Source organism: Acipenser ruthenus, chromosome 3, assembly GCF_902713425.1.
Source record: "Acipenser ruthenus chromosome 3, fAciRut3.2 maternal haplotype, whole genome shotgun sequence".
In the NCBI taxonomy this organism is placed as follows: domain Eukaryota; kingdom Metazoa; phylum Chordata; class Actinopteri; order Acipenseriformes; family Acipenseridae; genus Acipenser; species Acipenser ruthenus.
In genome coordinates this window covers 104,198,041-104,218,788 of record NC_081191.1, presented here as the reverse complement: position 1 = coordinate 104,218,788, position 20,748 = coordinate 104,198,041, and the positions used below count along the sequence as shown (strand labels likewise).

The 20,748-nt window shown below is 36.8% G+C and overlaps 1 protein-coding gene across 1 annotated transcript; it reads left to right on the top strand.

Annotated features, from left to right (window-relative positions):
• The first annotated feature begins 7,689 nt into the window (after positions 1–7,689).
• On the top strand, positions 7,690–13,349 carry LOC117435480 (dermatan-sulfate epimerase-like protein). Its single transcript, XM_034058676.3, has 2 exons — positions 7,690–8,141; positions 8,387–13,349. Exon 2 carries the CDS (start codon positions 8,556–8,558, stop codon positions 12,147–12,149), a length of 3,594 nt encoding a protein of 1,197 aa, XP_033914567.3. The 5' UTR covers positions 7,690–8,141; positions 8,387–8,555; the 3' UTR covers positions 12,150–13,349.
• Positions 13,350–20,748: the final 7,399 nt, after the last annotated feature.

The following is a 20,748-nucleotide window of genomic DNA, read 5'->3' as shown; positions in this document are numbered from 1 at the left end:
TAAGAAATGATAGGATTACTACTGTTTACAATAGTCAAGAAATTAATGACAAAAAACAGAGTTAAATAATAGTTATAGTTTAAACTTGAAGCCACGAAAGTCAGGAAATGCCACACCAGTCATAACTCAGCTGCATCCAGTTTAGACTTTTAGCAGAGATACTGAGATGTGATGGGCAGTGAAAATGGCAGCGGTAAAAATATGAATTTTAAAACCATAGCAACAACACCTTTAACAAGGAAAATTTCCACTAAACAATGATGAGGGGAACAGTGAACATCTTTTAGAAATCTTTAGCAACACAATGAAATGTCAACGAAAGGATAATGACCCGGTATCCCTATGAAGGATGTAAATAACACATCACATGTATTGGTATAATTAATAATTAGGTCACCATGACCTACTGTAACTCCATAGCATATAGAATATATCATAAACGCTTATGGAAAGTATATCAACCTCTGGCAGGCATTTTCCAAGATATAGCTTTCAATAGCTCAGCCTATCAGGTGTCAAAACTGTGAAAAACTGTGAGCTACATTAAAAGTATGTGGAGTAAATTGCTGCAATAAAAATCAAAGCAAAGATTAATCAAATTGGGGCAAGCAGTTGCCAAAATATAGCCTTCAATAGCTCAGCCAAGCAGGTGTCAGTAGCACAAGCTACACTCACACAGTATATGGAACAACTTCTTGTTTAATCAGATTTTGGCAAATTATTAGCCCAGCCCAGCTAATCAGAGGCCAAAACTCATGAAAAAGTAGGTCACAATGACAACGTTTTGGATACCTCCCCAAGGACTTGTGCTAATGAATGCCCACACCAAGTTTCATCACAACTGAATGAGCGATTATATACATACAGGCATCTCCCGAATCCCTATCGCCGGGGAGACGTGTAAATGGAAATGAAAATGTTCTGCCATTTTCACTGCACTCTTTATCCTTGAATGCTATCCATCACACCTCAGCATTAAGTTATATAGTATGGCATTTCCTGACTTCTGTGGCTTTAAGCTACACCATTAGAGTTAATTAAATTATCATTTTTGATAACGAAATTACTGACTTTTGAGGCTTTGAGCTTAAACCATAGCTATTTTTTAACAAAGTTGTTTTGTAATGAATAGCTACTCAGGGTTAACTATATAGTATACACATATGGGTTCCCAATGGCTTGTTCTGTGCCAGTACCACATGTATCACACTGTGAAGGCTAGAGCAAGGGCAGATATACCCCATGCCAAGCAACGTCATGGCAACCCTGTACATTAATATATTCAAAACATATAATCTTAATTTAAAAAGCAAGAAACTACAAAGTATAATTCCCTGCTGCAGTGTTATCAGTATGTAATATTCTGAAACACTGCATATATAATGCTGCATCTATGCATAAACTTTATAATAAATAATAATTAAGCACACAAATGATTCAGAAAACAATACAGTAAAAGAAATACAATCTTAAAAATTAAGATATGAATTAATAAAACATATTTGCCCCTAATGTGAACATCTTATTTCAAATACAAACCATTAGTTTGTAAGGCATAGCTATTTGTATTGTTGTTTACACGGCATTATGTTTGACTAATGCCTACGATGTTGGATTTCTTTCCATTATCTCTTCTGTTCTTCCCTCATGTTTCTGTTAAGGTGTAATTCCGGGTACTTGTTCCTTGAGTATCATCAATAATGCAGCATTTCCACTTACATGTCTAAAAAAAGTATACCATATATGCTTCAAAAATCAGTTCTATGCACTTCCTTCCTTTTATCTTCTTGTAAATTAATTCCCAAAAGAGGTCTTCTTAGACTCCAAAAGTCTATGAGATTTACAGCTCTTATTCATTATGTAGTATACATCTGAGTTTTGGGCTAGGACTATTTTTCGATACTGTATAGTTCCATACAGCTTATGCATACTCCATCACAAGTCATATCGGGAATGCAAGCACAGTCAAATCTTTTAAAACAAATTTAAAAACAGATTTGTTTGAGCTACCTTTCTTTTTTTTTGAGCTGGATGGATTGGCTAATGGCTTTTTAGAGTGTTTATTGTAAAGCGCCTGGGATTCTTCGCTTGACGAGCGCTATATAAAGGCAAACTATATTGTATTGGACTTAAACATGAAATACCTTGAGATGGATGCCAATGCAGCTCATGCAAATATGCTGGCATAATAAAGTGCCAACTTTCTAATTATATACAGTTTGTCATAAAACCGGCTTTTAAAATTAAAACCTACCGAGGAACCTCTATTATGCTGCCCTAAACTAATTACTTTTCATAACCATTAAATCTTCTAAAGTGATAGAAAGTCAATTCACCTTGGCAATTTCACTGACAGACTTCATTTTTAATTCCTTCATAAAGGATGTAATCACTGGGAACTAGTACTCTTTAATCAAGATCAGAACTGAAAAGAAATGCATGTGAAATGTGGCATGCAATTAAATTGTTTAAGTCATTAGCAACGTGATCGCGTATTGCTTTGAAAATCTAAATTACATTCCATAACTCCAAATTATGTGAAGAAACGGCTTAAATAAATTTCAGACAGAACTAATTATCTGAAACTGAACACAACAACAATGTAGCAACAGAGATATTTCTTTATGGAAACAGCAAATGTAATGAAGGCATGTACAAATGTACTGAAGAAATATACAAATATTATTATAGAGGTTTAGTCCTGAATAGCTCCAGTTCCAACTACTATAATCAGACATTACTAGATTATCCAGTGATGTACTTGCCTAGTTTGAAACGCCCACTTTTTGAACATCACTTCACCACTATAACCCTACTGAGGTGTCCTTGTCTGGCATGGAACTATCGGGCAGGCACTGTAGTGCAGTTCAGCAAACCAACCCCACTCGTTTCTCTCGCTAGCATGTGGGAACATACCATGTATTGTAGCTATCATTTATAGACTGCATTTTCTCACATTAGCTTAATGATTCAAGAAAAAAAAATGCTACCAAGCCCTGGAGGCAAGGGCCCAGCCTAGAAAGTCTCCACCTGGACACTTCATTCGTCTGACCAGTAAACTGGTTTAAAAGATGTGTCTTATTATTTCTCCTGTGTGCTAGTTTAGGAGCCAGTGCTTAAACCTTACAAGATACCGTTGGAAATACTGATGTGCTAGCCTGATTACTCAAGGCATCTAATTTTAAAATTCTTGTGTTGTCACTGCTGTTCGAGTGGATATCAAAATTTGACCATACTGATGAGATGAGTTACTGGGGCTGATCAAGCTGGCATTCATCTCCTTCTGTAATGTACAGAAAGGTTGGCTCTAGAGAGTGAGAAGATCTTGCTATTTTCCACTCAGTCCACTGCTGGACCAGAACAATGCCTAGTAGACAGAAATGATAGCAAAGCAATTGGATTTATATTATTATTATTATTATTATTATTTATTTCTTAGCAGACGCCCTTATCCAGGGCGACTTACAATCGTAAGCAAAAACATTTCAAGCGTTACAATACAAGTAATACAATAAGAGCAAGAGTAATACAATAAGACCTATCTCTTCTCAAGGATACAGCTCAAAGGCAGAAAATAATCATTATTATGCATAGAAACCAAAGGCAGTCAAACATGTCATGAAATTAAGCAGTTGCTGCGTTGCATATTGAGCCTATTCTGTATTTAGTAAGTCTAGTTGCTTTAATCATTATCTTTTTGAATTGCAACATAACAGCAACAGCATTATAAGATGTAATGTGCTGTACCAGATTTGAAAGAATATTATGTTTAAGCCCTTTGAGGTATGCACAGTAAGGGCTGAGTTTTGACAGTGTTAAATTAAAGCTCAGATATGGTGCCAAAGAAATGGAAGAACTATTCTTTATGTGACTTATTCTGCATACAGATGAATCTCTTTTTACAATCATTCAGGAATATCAAACACACATGCACAAATCTTTTACTGGTAAATCCATCTCAGTTACATATGTGAGCAGGAGGATGATGGGAAATGTAGTTCTGAGAGGGCCATGCGGGTACATGAGAAGCCATCTTGAGGCAGGGAATGCAATTTAAAAGTTTAAAAAAGTGGTCAAAATGTAAAAACACACCTTACGTAAACAGTTGTAGCAACACATGGGAACATGTAACACAATAAAATAAAAAGGTCCTTATGTACCCTTTAAATTGGAAACACAGTTGAAATATGTACATTATTCAAACAACAGTCAAGTACCAGCAACACAAATTAGCAATGTTAAATACCACAATATCCGAAAAGTACTGTGCTAGACATGTACTGTACTTAAATTCCCCTTTTCAAAAGTATTGACTTAATTTGTGCTAGGCTACTTTTTACAACACCCTTAAAAAACGTAAAATGTATCTTAAAGAGTAAGTAACGGGGTTCCGAAGAATAGTGTTACACGTCCCCACATGTTGCTATAACTGTTTAAATAACTTACCTGTATTTTTTATTTTTATTGTTAACATCCTGACAAAATTTTACATTTATAACTTTAAAGTCTGTTTCAAAGCTATTTTCAAAATGGTCGCTCTAGTGCACTGATAGCGTAAGGATTATTGCTACATTGTCAAACAAGTAACACAGCAATAACGATCCATGATGTGGTACGGAACAGAAAAGCCAGAGCACTTGTTGTTATGTTTTTGTTTTTTTTATTGCTTTTCCTGCAGTGATTTAGAGGTCAGATCTTAAACCCCCGTGCACTAGAACGGCCATTTTGAAAAAAGCTTTGAAAAAGTTATAAGTATAACAAGTTGTAAGGATGTTAACGATGAAAAGAAAAATGACGGGTATGTTATTTAAACAGTTGTAGCAACACGTGGGGATGTATAATGCTATATTGCTCAGAACCTGGCTACTTACTCTTTAAGGTCTATACTTTACACAGCATCAATCACATGCATAAATTAGGCAGCATCAGTCAAACCACACAAGCAGACAGGATACAAAGATGGTAGTGACCAAGAATAATGACACAGGTTGTACTTGTCATGCTATTGTTTCCAACCTGCTGGAATAAAGTTAACATCTCCAGAATCAAATTTTGCTTGTAGAGCAGAGCAAGGTAATTATGAATTATCACTGCCAGTAGTAGCAAATGTACTGTTATTAAAGTGATAGGATAGCAGATTGTACATCATGTTATATGACGACAGATTGCATTAAGAGAAAGTGACACGTAATTATATTCCACAATTCACCCTCGCATCCTCACTTAGAAAAGAGGAACTGTGCCCATTGAGTGGGAGATTATGTGAAATACTAGACTGTATGTTCAATGATGCTACGTGTTAATTAAACTCTAATGTCCCAAGTGAGTCTGTAACTCATTTTGTTTCCTGTTTTAGAATCATCTGACATGTATCTGGTTAAAAAGAGCATCCGCTGTTTATACCCTCCCTTTCACAATATATGACAGACTATTGGTTTTAATGACCCTGCTATATGCACACATGCGTACTGAATGAGTGCAACAAACAGCAGACAGTTCAAAATAAATGAATATGCAGTGTTTACCAAGTGTCATACACACATGTTTAATGTCATTTAAATTTAAGATGTATTCACAGGAATTAAACAGTTTCCACCATACATACTTCATCAATTTACAATAGGCATTGTGGGTGATTTCTATGTTTCTGAATTGTTTAGCAACAGGGTTTGCTGCACTACTTTCACACGTTCTTTAATTATTCTTCACAGAAAAACAGATGCGGTGCATGACATAACATGAGTGGCAATTTGTGAAATGGCAACCTCTTGTGATGCCTCTTATTTATCATGGATCCCAATCATGTAAAACAAAGACACATAGTTGCAGTTTAGAAAAATTAAACTCATTTACATTGGAGTGACTTTTGTCATATTTTCGCTTGCCTCTTCATAAACAAGATCAGTAAATAATACATTAAAACCACAATGGCAATGTTTTTCTGTTTCAATACACCCCATGAATTGTTACAACTGGAATCAAACCCATCATCAGCTTGCATACCGTTTTCCTTTCAGTTAATACAAACTCATTTGGTGTAAAACAAAAGCATACAAGCTTGTTACAACTTCACTGGAAGATGGAGAAGTGATTGGCCATTCTGTAACAACTGTCTCTGTAAACATATAACCATACTCTAAAATCTGTTTTGTTTCTGTTTAGTTTGGTTGTGGGTTTGGGCTGTTTTATGCATCTTCACCCATGCAACATTTTTTTTGTAGCATGCAACAAGTAGAATCGTGTAGAGCCATCTGTGGAATTCTCCAATTAGCATGCTGCTGTGTATTTTGGTCATTACAAAATAAGACGTGAGCATGGCAGTGGTATCAGCAATGGGGATTAGATATGTCTGCAAATTGGGTCTTATAAAAAAAAGAAAATAAATTCCAATCAGTGAACCATGTTTTTGTTAAGCCAAACAACTGGTGAGCTAAAATATAAAGGCAATTTGAGCAAGTGTACTCATTCTGCAGCATAAAGAAACAGATGAATTAGTTGAAATAGAAGTTATTTATTTATTTATTTTGAAAGATATGTTTTTTATGTTTTTCAGGAATTATGAATTAAAAATCAGTATTAGCTTGTTTTTTTGTATGTTTTTTTTAAACATACAAAATGGAAGCTTATACATTCAGTCAAATGTAGTACAAAGCTTTGATTAAACCACAATGTATGCTGCTGACATTGCGATACTGGAGCCTGTTTTAGGCTTGTCCAAGGGGCAACCTTGGACAAGCATAACGCAGGCTATTCAAAGATGTTCCTTCATGCCAAAAAAAGCAACAGAACTCTGCTGGTGACTAACCAGTAATATTTGCATTTATGAAACATTTTAAGCAAAAGAACCACGATTGACAGCATTAAACTCATGATAACGCTCTCTGATAAGGATCATAATGCAATTACAAAGTCTTTAAACTGTTTTTATTTGTATTTAATTATTTTTTTATTCCATTGCTGATGAGTATTCATTTTAAAAGTATTTTAAGAACATAGCACAGTATTCTGTATATTACAACAGTTGGGTGCTCTTACTGGTGGGAATTTTTTTTTTTTTTAATCCCTCATAACCCCTCCACATTGGGTATTACCTTTAAAGGAACCTTTAAAAGTGTCATGGCTTTGCATCAGGTATCATTACAAAACAAATGCTTAGTCCATGGTAATTAACTTTGTGACATGCCTTTTTTTAAAACTAAAGCAAATTAGTTAATGTAGAACAAATAACAGATACAGTTTGGAGAGTTGCTGGTCAGACTAACTAGGAGCTGGGAGATGCTGGTCAGACCAGCAGGAGCTGCTAAACTGGTCAGATCAGCTTAAGCTGTTCCAAAACACAACCCTAGCTGGTGGCCATCTAGAGCAGCTTGAGCTTGTCAGTGCTGGAATTTCTTTACGACAGACTCTACCAAACACTGTTTCAAAAATGTAACTTATAAAATGATTTAATAGCGCCCTCTAAAGACTAAATAATATATTTTCTCTCAAAACACAATGTTTAATAATAATAATAATAATAATAATAATAATAATAATAATAAATATCTACATTAAAACCCAAAATATTGATTTTAAAAAAAATCTGTTTCGGATTTTTGCACTTAAATGAAAGAAACTATTGGCAGACTGAACTTCCTTTTGAGTTTCTTTCTTTTTTTTTCTAGCGGAAGTTAAATAAAGTTGTAGAATGGTATGAAACCCTGTCGTAAAATTATTCTTAGCTGGAATGAAAGGTGTGGAAACAGAGGAAGATATAGGCACTGTAGATGTTCTGCAGTGTTTTACCTCGGGAGAAAGCGTCGGATCTCTGTGATTGGATTGGACACGGCTTGACTGATGTTTGTGCAGGAGGAAATGTTTTAGCAGGAGAGATCAGATCAAGAGTTTGTTGCTGGCTGGGAGATGTTCCCCTTATTTCTCTACGAACAACGAAGCAAGAAGTCGGGGCGTGATTATAAACTTTGGAATATACACATGAAACGGAATGGTGTTATTAGCAAAACGAACGGAAGTCTACGAATGTTGGAACGGTTTAAAATTATACTATTTTCAGCCTGACCGTAGTTTCTACGAACTCTGGATATTGTCATCGCATTACACCACATTACAACGACTCTGATTTCATCTTTATTTGCAAAAACGTAAGTCATGATACAATTATGTTATTTTATTCATTTATTGATTCCACCGAGAGTCCATATTAAAAGGATATTTATTTGCATAGGAGACCTGATGACATCCGATTAAACACGTTATTCTTACAGAAATGTTATTACCTGTGGTAGTTTTCAAAGACTGTCACTTATCACATCGCTGTATTAATGCTTGTCAGTAACTAAGATACCAACCATGTCATAACCAGACTGCTCCTGTTTACTTGTTGCAGTGGATCGACTACAGTATGCATATTATCATCGTTATAATCCTAAACATCGGTGATACACCTGGAAGATATTAACAGTAAAATCGCTGTAGAGGTTTCTAAGTGGACATTTACTTGACGACGTAGCTAATCTAAAATCAGGAAAAAAAAAACTGTTTTGTACATCATCACGATGGCTCCGTGCTGTATGGGGAGGGCGGCAATTTTGTTTTCACTTTTGGCACTGGGAGCTGCCTTTTCAGGAGTTTTCAATTCTTCATACAAGGGTGTATTTACTGACTATCTGGATCAGTCACAACAAAAAAAACAGATTGAGTATAAAACAAACACACAACAGACCAGTGATGCTTTAAACTTGCATCCAAATTTATTTTTTGACGCAGGAGAAATACAAGACTTAAGGCACAAATCTAGCACTACCCACATACATATTTTTAAAATTATCAGGAATGCAGTGATGACCATGCTTTCCACGCCACAGCTATATCTTCCTCCAGTAAAGCATGAAGACTTCAGTGCAAAGTGGAATGAAGTATATGGGAACAATTTGCCACCCCTTGCTTTTTATTGCCTTCTTTGCCCAGAGGACACTGCTGCTTTTCAATTTGCTATGGATTTTATGGACAGAATGGCAGCTTATCCAGACTGGGGGGTCACTACTGCACCAAATGATGAGGTACCCATCGCTCACTCTTTAACTGGATTTGCAACAGCTTTTGATTTTCTTTATGTCTCACTGAGCACTAGCCGTAAAGACAAGTATCTAAAGAAAATCAGGGCTGTAACGAAAGAGATTTATGAGTTTTCCAAAATCCGAGGTTGGGGGAAACAGTTATTGCACAATCACCAAGCCACCAATGTTCTAGCATTACTTACTGGTGCGTTAGTGACTGGAGTCCATGATGATCCAGAGACAATGATTTGGAAACAAGCTGCTGTCAATTTTATGGAAAAAACAATGTTTCTGCTAAATCATGTTGTAGATGGTTCTTTGGATGAAGGGGTGGCCTACGGTAGCTACACAGCAAAATCAATTACTCAGTATGTATTTCTAGCAAAGCGCCACTTTAGTATAGACAACACAGAGAACAAATGGCTAAAACAACATTTCTGGTTTTATTATGCCACACTGCTGCCTGGATTTCAAAGGACCATTGGCATAGCTGACTCTAACTACAACTGGTTTTACGGTCCTGAAAGCCAGTTGGTTTTCTTGGACACCTTTGTACTAAAAAATGGTACTGGAAACTGGCTGGCACAGCAGATCAGAAAGCATCGACCTAAAGATGGACCCATGGGAGAGTCATCATCACACAGATTAACCACTCTTCATACTGAGTATATCTGGTACAATGCACAGCTAACCCCACAGCACCCCTATGGCTTTGGGACTTCTAAAATGCATATTTTCTCTAACTGGGGGGTTGTAACTTATGGAGCTGGAATGCCGAATGGTCAGGGGAATACTTTTGTGTCCTTTAAGTCTGGAAAACTAGGAGGCCGTGCAATCTATGATATAGTTCACTTTCAACCATATTCATGGATTGATGGATGGAAAAGCTTTAACCCAGGACATGAGCAACCAGATCAAAATTCATTTACATTTGCCCCCAATGGCCAAGTTTTTGTATCCGAGGCTCTTTATGGACCAAAATATAGCTATTTAAACAATGTGTTACTGTTTGCCCCTTCCCCTACAAGCCAGTGCAATGAGCCATGGGAGGGGCAGCTTGGGGAGTGTGAAAAGTGGCTCAGGTGGATGGATGATGAAGTTGGAGAGACAGCTGGAGAGGTTATTGCAGCTTCTCACCACGAAGACATGATGTTTGTAAGTGGTGAAGCAGTGTCTGCATACTCCTCCGCAATGAAATTAAAAAGTGTCTATCGCGCCCTGCTTCTTCTAAACTCCCAGACACTACTCGTTGTAGATCACATTGAGAGGCAGAAGGATTCTCCAGTTAACTTGGTCAGTGCCTTCTTTCATAATCTTGACATTGATTTTAAATATGTTCCCTATAGGTTTATAGACAGATACAACGGTGCCCTAATGGATGTATGGGATGCTCACTACAAAATGTTTTGGTTTGATCATCATGACAAGAGCCCTGTTGCTAGGATACAAGAAGCTGAGCAGGCTGCTGAATTTAAGACCCGATGGACACAGTTTGTTAATATAACATTTCAAATGGATAGCACAGTTACAAGAATGGCCTATATATTCCATGGGCCTTATGTTAAATTATCAAATTGTAAATTTATTGATGACAGCAAACAAGGGCTGAGGTTGGCTGTGAACATTAACAATACTGAGAAAATTGTGTCAATTGTGACAAACTATCAAGACATTAGCGCACGATTAAGTTACCTTGGATTTGGTGGTTATGCCCAAGTAGAAGACATACATCATGTAACAAGATTTGGTTTAGGGACAGATGTTGTGCTAAAGCAAAACACAGTTAATACAACTACATTCAGTTTTGGGTTTACAGTGAATTTAATTGCAGGAGTGATCTTGTGTGTTGCCATTGGATTTTTGGCCTCACAACGTAAGTTTTATAGTTGCTTCAGTAAATTTTTTCGTTGTGCTCTAATTACAGTTATTATCCTGTGGATTACAGAGCTGCTGTTTGTATCAAATAATTGTAACCAACCCCTCTGTGGAGTGAAGTGGATAAGGGCCCCAACAGATACTGATGCAAAACAGTCATATTCACAGTTTTTCTATTTGCCAACTGTTGTAATTACATCACTTCCTGGTTCTGGAGCAGAAATTTTAAAGCACCTGTTTTACAACAGCTCTGATTTTATTTATATGAGAATCCCTACTGAGCATCTGGACATTCCTGAGACAGAATTTGAATTTGACTCATTTGTAGATGCTTGTGAGTGGACAAAATCTGATGTTAAGAGTGGCCGTTTTAAAATGGTACAGGGTTGGTTTCATTCTATTGTCCATAACACAAAACTGCACCTGCAAAATATTCAGTTGAACGAGGTAAGCGGAACCACTTCCGGAACGGAGCCTTTGGCTGAGCGCAAAAGCAGGGGAAAAAGAAGCCTGGACAGGGATGCAGAATATATCAGAGAGCTGAGAAGGCATCTTTCTGCTCATCAGAGTGCGCGTGTTGTAGTTAGTTTAAGTAGTGGAAGCTGGACTTTAAAGCTTCCTTTTATTCAGGAAGTTATAGGGCCCTCTACAAAGGCCTTATATGTTGTAAGAGACCCCCGTGCATGGATTTATTTAATGCTGTATAACAGCAAACCCAGTCTTTATTCTTTAAGAAATATTCCCCAGCATTTATCTATGGCCTTTAAAGAGGAAGACAACAATGAAAAATGCAACTCTAATTCAAGATATGCCCCTGAATATGAGTCGTTGCGCAGACTACTGTCGGGCTCAGAATCGAATGCGGTTTCTTTGTTAGCTCACTTGTGGCTCGCTAACACAGCTGCATCTCTTAGAATAAACCAGGATTTATCAGCCATGAATTATCTCCTGATAAAGTTTGAAGATATTGTTAAGTTTCCACAAGAAACAGCAGAGGCGATTCATGTTTTTCTGGGTATTCCTTTAGCTCCTACTCGTTTAAATGAAATCATTTTTGCTACTTCAACAAACTTGTTTAACCTCCCCTATGAAGGGGACATATCACCCACTAACATAAACATTTGGAAACAAAACATGCCCAGAAAGGATATCCAAGTAATTGAAGACATATGTTGGTCTGTTATGAAGCAGTTGGGGTATTCAAAGTTTACCAATTAAATGCTGCAGGTCAGCTGTCTTTTGCACTAATAAACTTTTAATTTAAGTAAAATACAACTATAACCACTTGTTAAAGTGGAATGGGATAACAAACTTTTACTGATGCTGAAAAACAGTTTGTTGGGTTCATGTTTACTGTATGATAGTTGATTAACTCCTAATGTAAAACAGTGTACTGTTTAAGGGACGAGGTAATATTTTATATAAAAATAACATTGTTTTGGGCATAGGTTAGCCACCTTATGTCTGCTAAAGATATAGGGAATATGTTAATATGGTGCATATGGTTTTAAGTTTTAATAACATTATTTTTATTGTAAAGTTGGAATGTGGTGTAAAATATTGATGCATTTTTTAAAACATATTTTAACAAGCGGACCGAAAATCAGAGCGAAGTGTCTATAAAAATGTTTGTATGTGTTTTAGGGTCTGGTTACTGGTTAGTCTTTTACTTTGAATATTTTGGTATTTAATTTTATTTTTTTTACATTATTCAGGATATGCACATATTTCAAATTAAACACTAGATATTAAACATGTTGCATCCCTGTACCTTTACTTTAGGTCACGTGGTCTGATTTCTGCCAGACAGCAGGAATGAGTTTGAATTACAATATAGGAAGCAAATGAGTTCCACAGCAGCAACATTTTATCTATAGCGTTGGCTTTGAAATATTTGCATATTCCTAAGCAAAAAAAAGCAAAATGTCTTGATGGCACCAGTGATACTATTGCAGGGGTTGTCAACTTTTTTTGAATCTGGTCACACCTTCCATACAATAGCGAGAGTTATAAATTGCATATCTGAAATCAACCAATCACAGTGAAGTATTCACACAAATTCCAGTACATCTTATCCTGTGCACAGATGTCATTCCAATAATGTAAACAAAAAGACTTTTTGTAAAATGTCTTTCTTTAAATTTTCATGACCTTGGTACTAGTTTCTCAGAAGAAAATATTACCCAAATTGTTATAATCTTAAAAACACATGTTACTCTGTCTGCACTTTTCAATAAATAGTCTCACCACAACACAGCACTTATAGGCCTACACACATTATTCAGGGACTGTGACAGTTGATTTTGGACTGAACCATTATTCAAAGGTTGTGTCAGTGATTTGGACTGAACCATTTCACCCTAGGGAAGGGGGATAAAATGTTTTACAAAAATAAAACTATTTTTCATTTTAAAGCTATTCCTGAGTACAGTCTTCTTTTGTGTGATTTAATATGTTAATATGTCGTGTATATGCTGTCTCTTATAGAATGAGAGATGTCATTTCGCACCATTTGAGCAGCCAGACTTACAAGCTTACAAAGTTTAGCAACATGGTATGGCACAGGATAAGGTTTAAGACACTGTGGTATGCTTGCTTGTAGCATTTTTTTTTCTGATTTAATGCCTCAAGTTTTCATTTGAAAAAGTCACGTCAGTCCAGGATGTCTGGTCTCCAAAAGACTTCAAGCTGTCATTGGCCAGAACATCACCACAGACACACTGAGGATGAGGTTCATCTGCAGTGCCAAGAAAGGTATATCTAATTTCCAAGTAAACTTCTGAACTTTGGTTATGTCTATTTACCTTAAAAAAAAAACCTTGCCGCTAGCATGGTAGCTGTTACTAGGCAATTTGCCCTTTGACAAATGTGAGTTACAAACAGGATCAATGAAATGTGTCTGTATTAAAAAAAAAAAAAAAAGATACAAATACCAAAGTAAAACAACTAGGTAATAAAGAGGTGCCCACCCCCAACACCACACACATTGAAATCTCTTGAGGTTAGTTTCAACATTTTTAACTAATTAGTAGTAGTAATGACGTTTAAACTGGACACCCCTAATGCAATTTTTTGTCCAAACTCCACATTCACGTAACAGTAACAATCGATGTACAAAATGTATATCTTTCTGTCAGGTCTTTTACGGGAAAGTGCAATTCCCCAAACACTCATTAAATGTGGCCATTGCTGATGCAATAGAAGCCCTTTAGATGTGTGTTAATGAGCTAACTGTACGAGTAACATTACCATTGCTTGTGTTGTCTAGTAAAAACTAACTTTCACTTTGACATTACCTCTGGTTATATCAGCAATAGAATACACATGCATTGATGAGTGTCTTTGGTACACAGCAGTATTCTGTGACTCTTTCAATCTTTCAGTAGAGACAGTGCCCAGTACTAAATAATAATTTTAACTTCTCATTGTTTTAACTTGTTTTTGACCTTTTTTTTTTTTTTTTTTTTACTTAGTGCTTACATACCCATTCGATATGATATATGACTGGGCCCCCAGGTATGTAAGAAAAAAAAAAAAAAAATCATTCCTAGTATAGGTGTATTTTCTGCACCATTGAACTGAACATATAACATGTCTGTCAAACATTTGAAATCATTCCACTTATATGAAAGTGAACTCAAAGATATGCTCTAACCTATACATAAAATGTCATGCACCTCACCAGGTCCTTTTCTGATTATTATTATTATTACTATTATTAATTTTAATGTACATGTCTTTTTCAATACTAAATATGGTACAATGAAGGTCTCTTCATTTGAAAGCTCTTGTCATACATATAGATGATTGGTTTAATCTTAATAGTATTTATTTTTATTCTGGTCTTAAAGGAGTCCTATGTTTTAAAATAAATGTACCCCATTATCAGCACTGTCAATATTATAAGTGATCCCCACTTATAATTGGTTCAAATTGCAAACAAACCTTTAGCAGTACTACAAAAAATCCAATTCTTTTGTCAGATGTTTCAACTACAAGTCTTTATAAGTGGCTATGTTTACAATGACTTGTGGCACCCAGAATAGATGTTTGTTTTGTCTAGATTTGTGATGTCATCGTACCAACCTGGTACTATACTCTTCTAGATTTTGGAAATAACCTAGCCATGTTGGCTCAGTTCATATTGTACCTTGCATCACACAGTGTCAGATTCCAGGAACAAATTGAAGAATCATAATCTTACTGAGACAAAAATAAACTCCCTGATTTTCATGTTAAGAAATGCTATCTCACAACATCAAAACAAATAACCCAAGGGCCAGTTAAAACTTGGTGACTAAGAATAAAAAGTATACCCCTTTTAAAAATGTACCATAATGAAACAGCAAAATGTAATAAAGCATAATGAAAGCATGTTAAAGCATTGGTAAGCATCGTACAATCCATAGGTGTATGGTAAAGCATATTTTAAAATGTGGTAAGCTATGGGAAATACATGGGACACCTGCAAAATGATTTTATTAGGGACAAACCAAGGTATGGACATTCCTACGATTGTCAAAAAAAACATGTACTTCTTAGCCATTAATCTCAACACATTTTAATCTGTTTATAAATATTAACATACATATTGCAAATACATATACTACTGCCATTGGGACAGTTTCTAGACTGGTTGAAAACAACAATGACATAAGCAATGGAACTGTGTAGCTTTTGCTTGTGGTCTCTAAACTCATAGCATTGAATCCCACTTGGAATTAATTGAAATACAAAATGACTGCTCTTATAGATGTGATAGCCTCTCTTTAAACAGGCATTGGTATGAAGTTAAGAACAGTGTTCTGCACACATTTCGTTTGAACTTTAGTTCATATAGAACAGTGAAGCAATGAAGATGATGATTGCATGAGCCGCTTGAGGAATTTGTAGTATTGGTACAACAGAAACGCTTGTTTAGTGCTATGATGGGATCTTCAGGATTAAAAAATGACAACATTTATTTTTGTAATGTCTATTATATTTATATACCTCATATGATGTGATTATTTTGTTACCCAAGTGACATCATGTCCCTGTACTATGCACTGTGGTACAGTAGGTGCTCAGTTGGCTGAGATTCAATAATAAGAACTCGCATGGCAATTCTGAAGAGCACTTTATTACAGAAACTTCAATCATTGCATCAAATGCTTACACAGTCATGTTTCAGCAATTGGAAAACCATACCACTCGTAACCATATGTGCCTTAGTGATCGTTGCACCAGTTGTGGTATCAAATACCCAATTCATAATTCAAGAGGCTTTGCTTTTAGGATACCAGCGTACATGCATGGGCACATTTAATTACAATGTCTGAACAAAATGATATTGTTGTATCTCATGCACGATAAATAATTTGATTTCCATTACACGAGAGTAGATGTTAAAACTTCATGCTGATTTGAACTCGGCTCTCGCCAAGATAAACACCAACTAAGACGTAGCTTTACAGTAAACTAATGTGATCCATCTGTGTCTCCATCCATTTACGTTTCCTTCCATATGATGATGTAGATATCCTTCTGTCTGGTGTTAATGGCTGAAGTGTAATGCTGGCTCCAGGGATCAGCTTATTTTGCCTCCCTGGCGCATCAGCACACACAACGGCTGCGATGCTGGCTCCGGGGATCAACCAAAGTGCGGCCTCCCCAGCGCATAGACACAATACAATACCTAAACAAATCTATTTATTTTTTGCCAAGGCATTTTAAAGATATTTGGGGGCCAATTATTTTCTTTTATTTTTTTTAATTAATTCCTTAAAAAATGAGTACTGTAAGAAAACAAAAGCCTACTGATGAGGCACGTTTCTGTTAACAATTTTATAATTACGTTCAATACATCCTCCACCACAACTTTAAACAAAGATCCTGAAACTCCCAAAAACTCGTGCTAAACCGCGTCATTACCAGATTGAATTGCAGAAAAGCAATTTTGGCATCCATACAAATACTGAATAGGTCCAACCTTGTTTACTGTATGAGATCTCATGAGAAAAGGCTCAAGAGGTGGGCTTAAAGGTGCATCCCAATCAAAGTACATGTTTCAAATATTTATACTCTTCATAGGTAAAAAATCATATGAGAAAAAATGAAGTCAAGATAAAAGGCAGTCTTCGTTGCTATGGCAAAAAACTTAAATATGTGATCCAAGATTTCTGCATCTAGACAGGATTGTGATCCCTTTGGAACAGGTGCTTTATGTCCACTGCACTACATTCTGATGCATGTAAAGTATAGTAAATACTTTTAAAGGTTCAGACAGGAAAATGTACTTCTTAGTATAATAACTGAGCTAGCATACTCTATTCCTATTATAGGTTTACAGTATTGACCTACAACAGGGGTAGTAAATAAATAAATAAAAATGTTAATATTTCTTCAAGCCATATCATTCTGTATGTTCCCATTGAATCACTACTGAATGGTCAGTTTCCATTCAGAAATAATCACTTAATCATGTTGTACTGCATTGTCATTTATGGAACAATCATGAATGAGCTGTCATATTCAATTAACCTGTTAAAGCTTTTAAGTTATTTCTTGGCAACATCACAATGCGCATTGTACCATAAACAAGTGTCCTGCAGTGTTTAAGAAGTACATTTCAGCCATTGATAATATGGTGAGCACAATTCTAAACCAGAGTCGTTTCAATTGTGGAAGGGGACAATGTAGATCAAAAGAGCTGGGAAGATGGATGACACAACAACTCAAGTACCTGTGTTGAGTTTGCAACACCCAATTAACTTTCTGTACTTATGAGAGCTCACACTCTGTCTGTATCAAAACCGACTGAAAATGTGCAGTACCTGAACACATTTCTTGCGGTTCAAGAGTGTGTTAAAAGAAAGGTTTGAAAATCTAAATTCTGTCACAGAGCAATAAACAGTGTCCAAGGTTCCTTATTGGGGACACGTTTGTTTTCAACGCTTGATTTATCAACTGGGTACTGGCAGGTGGAGACTGCAGTGGAGGACAAGGAAAAACCTTGGGACATATCTAATTTCATGTCATCCTGGTTGTGCCTGCAACCTTTAAGCATCTAATAAAGTTGTTGTCAGAATAGTGTAGTCTAAAAGTATGTCATCATTTTTAATTGAACTATTGATGTGCATCTGCATAGATTAGAGCAGCATCCGGCCGACTTTTGTGTTCTGTTTGTGTTATCAGTGGTTTGTTTTGAATTTAAATTATTTGTGAATGTGCCCTTGCTCTATCATTGCTGGTATTGATTGTAAATTGTTATCAAAACCTGGATGCCTGAGTGGATTTTTCAAATACAACCTCTGTGCCGCTGCCATCTATCAGCAGATACCCACACCCGTAACAACACCCCTCTGTTACAAAAATATGATCTTGTCCAATGTGTATAGTGTATTAATGGGTAAATGTGAACAAACATTTTATTAATTGACATTATTGTAATTATTACAAGGCAATAATGTATTCCTTATTTGGTGTTCACAATGTACTGTTACTAGTAGTAAATAATGCTTAAATTGCTGCTTTGGTGAACATGATTAAAACAGTCTGACATTAGAATTCATGGTAAGATTTTCCTAACTGTTTGGGACTTCGTACTAAAATGTCTCAGATCGGGGGTCAATGAAAGTGTAACTTTGTGGACTTACATACATTGTCATAAAATTAAGTTATTTGCTAATCCAATACATCATTCAAAAGTCAGGCCTTGGGTTTAAATCACATCTCTCTAATGCAGCTTTTTAAAATGTTTTAAAATCTAGTGGAGTTTTTTGTGCTCTTTTTGTAAAAAAAAAAAACATGAAGTCATTCTATAAGTGAACTCCAGAGTGGAGTCCTCATAATACACCACTTCTCTAGTGTGTGTATTACAGGACGACCGTGCTGTCATGTGTTACTGCTTACTTATACAAAATGGCAAACGCATCTTAATATTCCTAACACTAACATAAAAGTTGTTATGCAATCTTTGTGTTATGCCAAAAAATAAAATAAACAAGCCTTTGTGTGATGCACTAATGAGCACCCTGTTCCTGTGTGGTTTCCATGGCAATGGCCAGCACAAGCTCCTCGCCACTCAACCCCCACCACCCCCAGATTGTACACATAGTGAGCCATACTGTAGCCATGTTTGTAGAGGGCGAATTGAAGTAACGTCAGATCTGTTTAAAACCACAAACTGTAAAATCAAATGTTAGTTAAACAAAAAATACTATAGAACAGGTTATAACTACATTATAGTTTTTATTTTAATTAGTTTAGGCTTTTGATGTTGAAATAGCACAAGTATTACCAAAATAAACACCACAGTACAGTATCTAAATAATGAAATGTGTTTATAGTTGCATAGGATTTATGTTTATTTCTCGATTTGCAGTGAAAAGCCGATTATGTTACATTTCGGTGTGCTGCTACAGATACAGACTCCTCTTTGGATTTTCAGCTTTGATGGGTATTAGTAGTCTTAAAATGTCAACAAATGGCTGCATCCAATTCTATTTAAACACTGGAATGTAAATTGGAAAAAACAATGGCTGTATGATATGGTTAAAGACCAGGGGTTGTGAGCTTGAACTGACACTATTAAATGTGTTTTTTACTTAAAAATACCATTCTAATAGACTTTGTTATTCATTAAAAAAAGTGGAAATACTGTAAACAGGGTGTGTTTTACAGTATTAGAAATGTTAGTCATATGGATTTTTATGCAAAATACTGTACAACATATATTTTAATTATTCTAAACATTATTGTAGTATTTTGTACAAGACATATACAGTTGTTACACTTTTGATTTTCTTGCTGTCTTTACAACCCCAGCTAATTGTACTATACCGTCCCCCTGGACCTCTCGCTCACTTCTTGATGAACTCGACTATCTACTCTCCTCCCTCCCCTCTCTGTCGACCCCAACTGTCCTGTTAGGTGATTTCAATATCCATCTCTCCAACCCCAGCCACTCTGCCGGATTCCTCCATCTCCTTCACTCCTTCGACTTCTGTCTCTCTACCCCCCCCCCCCCTACCCACAAAGCTGGCCGTCAACTGGACACCACCTTCTCCAGGGCCTGCTGCCCCTCCATCCTCTCTGTCACCCCCCTGGACCTCTCTGATCACTATTTCGTCTCTTTTTCTCTGTCTCTCCCTCTCCCTGCTCCTCCTACCCCCACTGTCACCTCTTGTCGTAACCTCCGCTCTCTCTCCCCCTCTGTCCTTGCCTCCACCGCTCTCTCTCACCTCCCTCCTATCGACTCCTTCTCCCAACTCTCTGTAGACTCTGCTACCTCCACCCTCTTTGACTCCCTCACCTCCTCCCTCGACTCCCTCTGTCCCCTCACCTCCCGACCTGCTCACCCCTCCCCTCTCCAACCCTCACTCTCGTCTGTGCTCCGCTCAGCAAGAACCACACTGCGATCTGCTGAAAAGAAATGGAAGAGAACCAAAATCCCTGCTGCCCTAGATCTCTACCACACTCTCCTCCTTCTCCTCTACTCTCTCCTCTGCTAAATGTACTTATTTCCAATCTGTAATCCAAGCCTCCACTAAAAACCCAAGTAAAGTATTCTCTACCTTCTCCTCCCTCCTAAACCCTCCCCCCCTCCTCCTCTCTCCTCTATCTCCTCTGATGACTTTGCCTCTTCTCTTCTAAAATCTCAGATATCCGCAAACGCTTTAACACCTTTCCCTCCCCCCCACCCCCTCCCGCTCCAGCCCCTACACCCACTGCATCCCCTACTAACTCCCCCTTCCTTCTCCACCTTCTCTCCCCTCTCAGATGCTGACCTCTCCTCCCTGCTCCAGGGTCACAAACCCACCACGTGTGCCCTGGA

Bases quoted from the DNA above. Each gene is read 5' to 3' on its own strand.
- LOC117435480 (XM_034058676.3), top strand. From the start codon at position 8,556: ATGGCTCCGTGCTGTATGGGGAGGGCGGCAATTTTGTTTTCACTTTTG.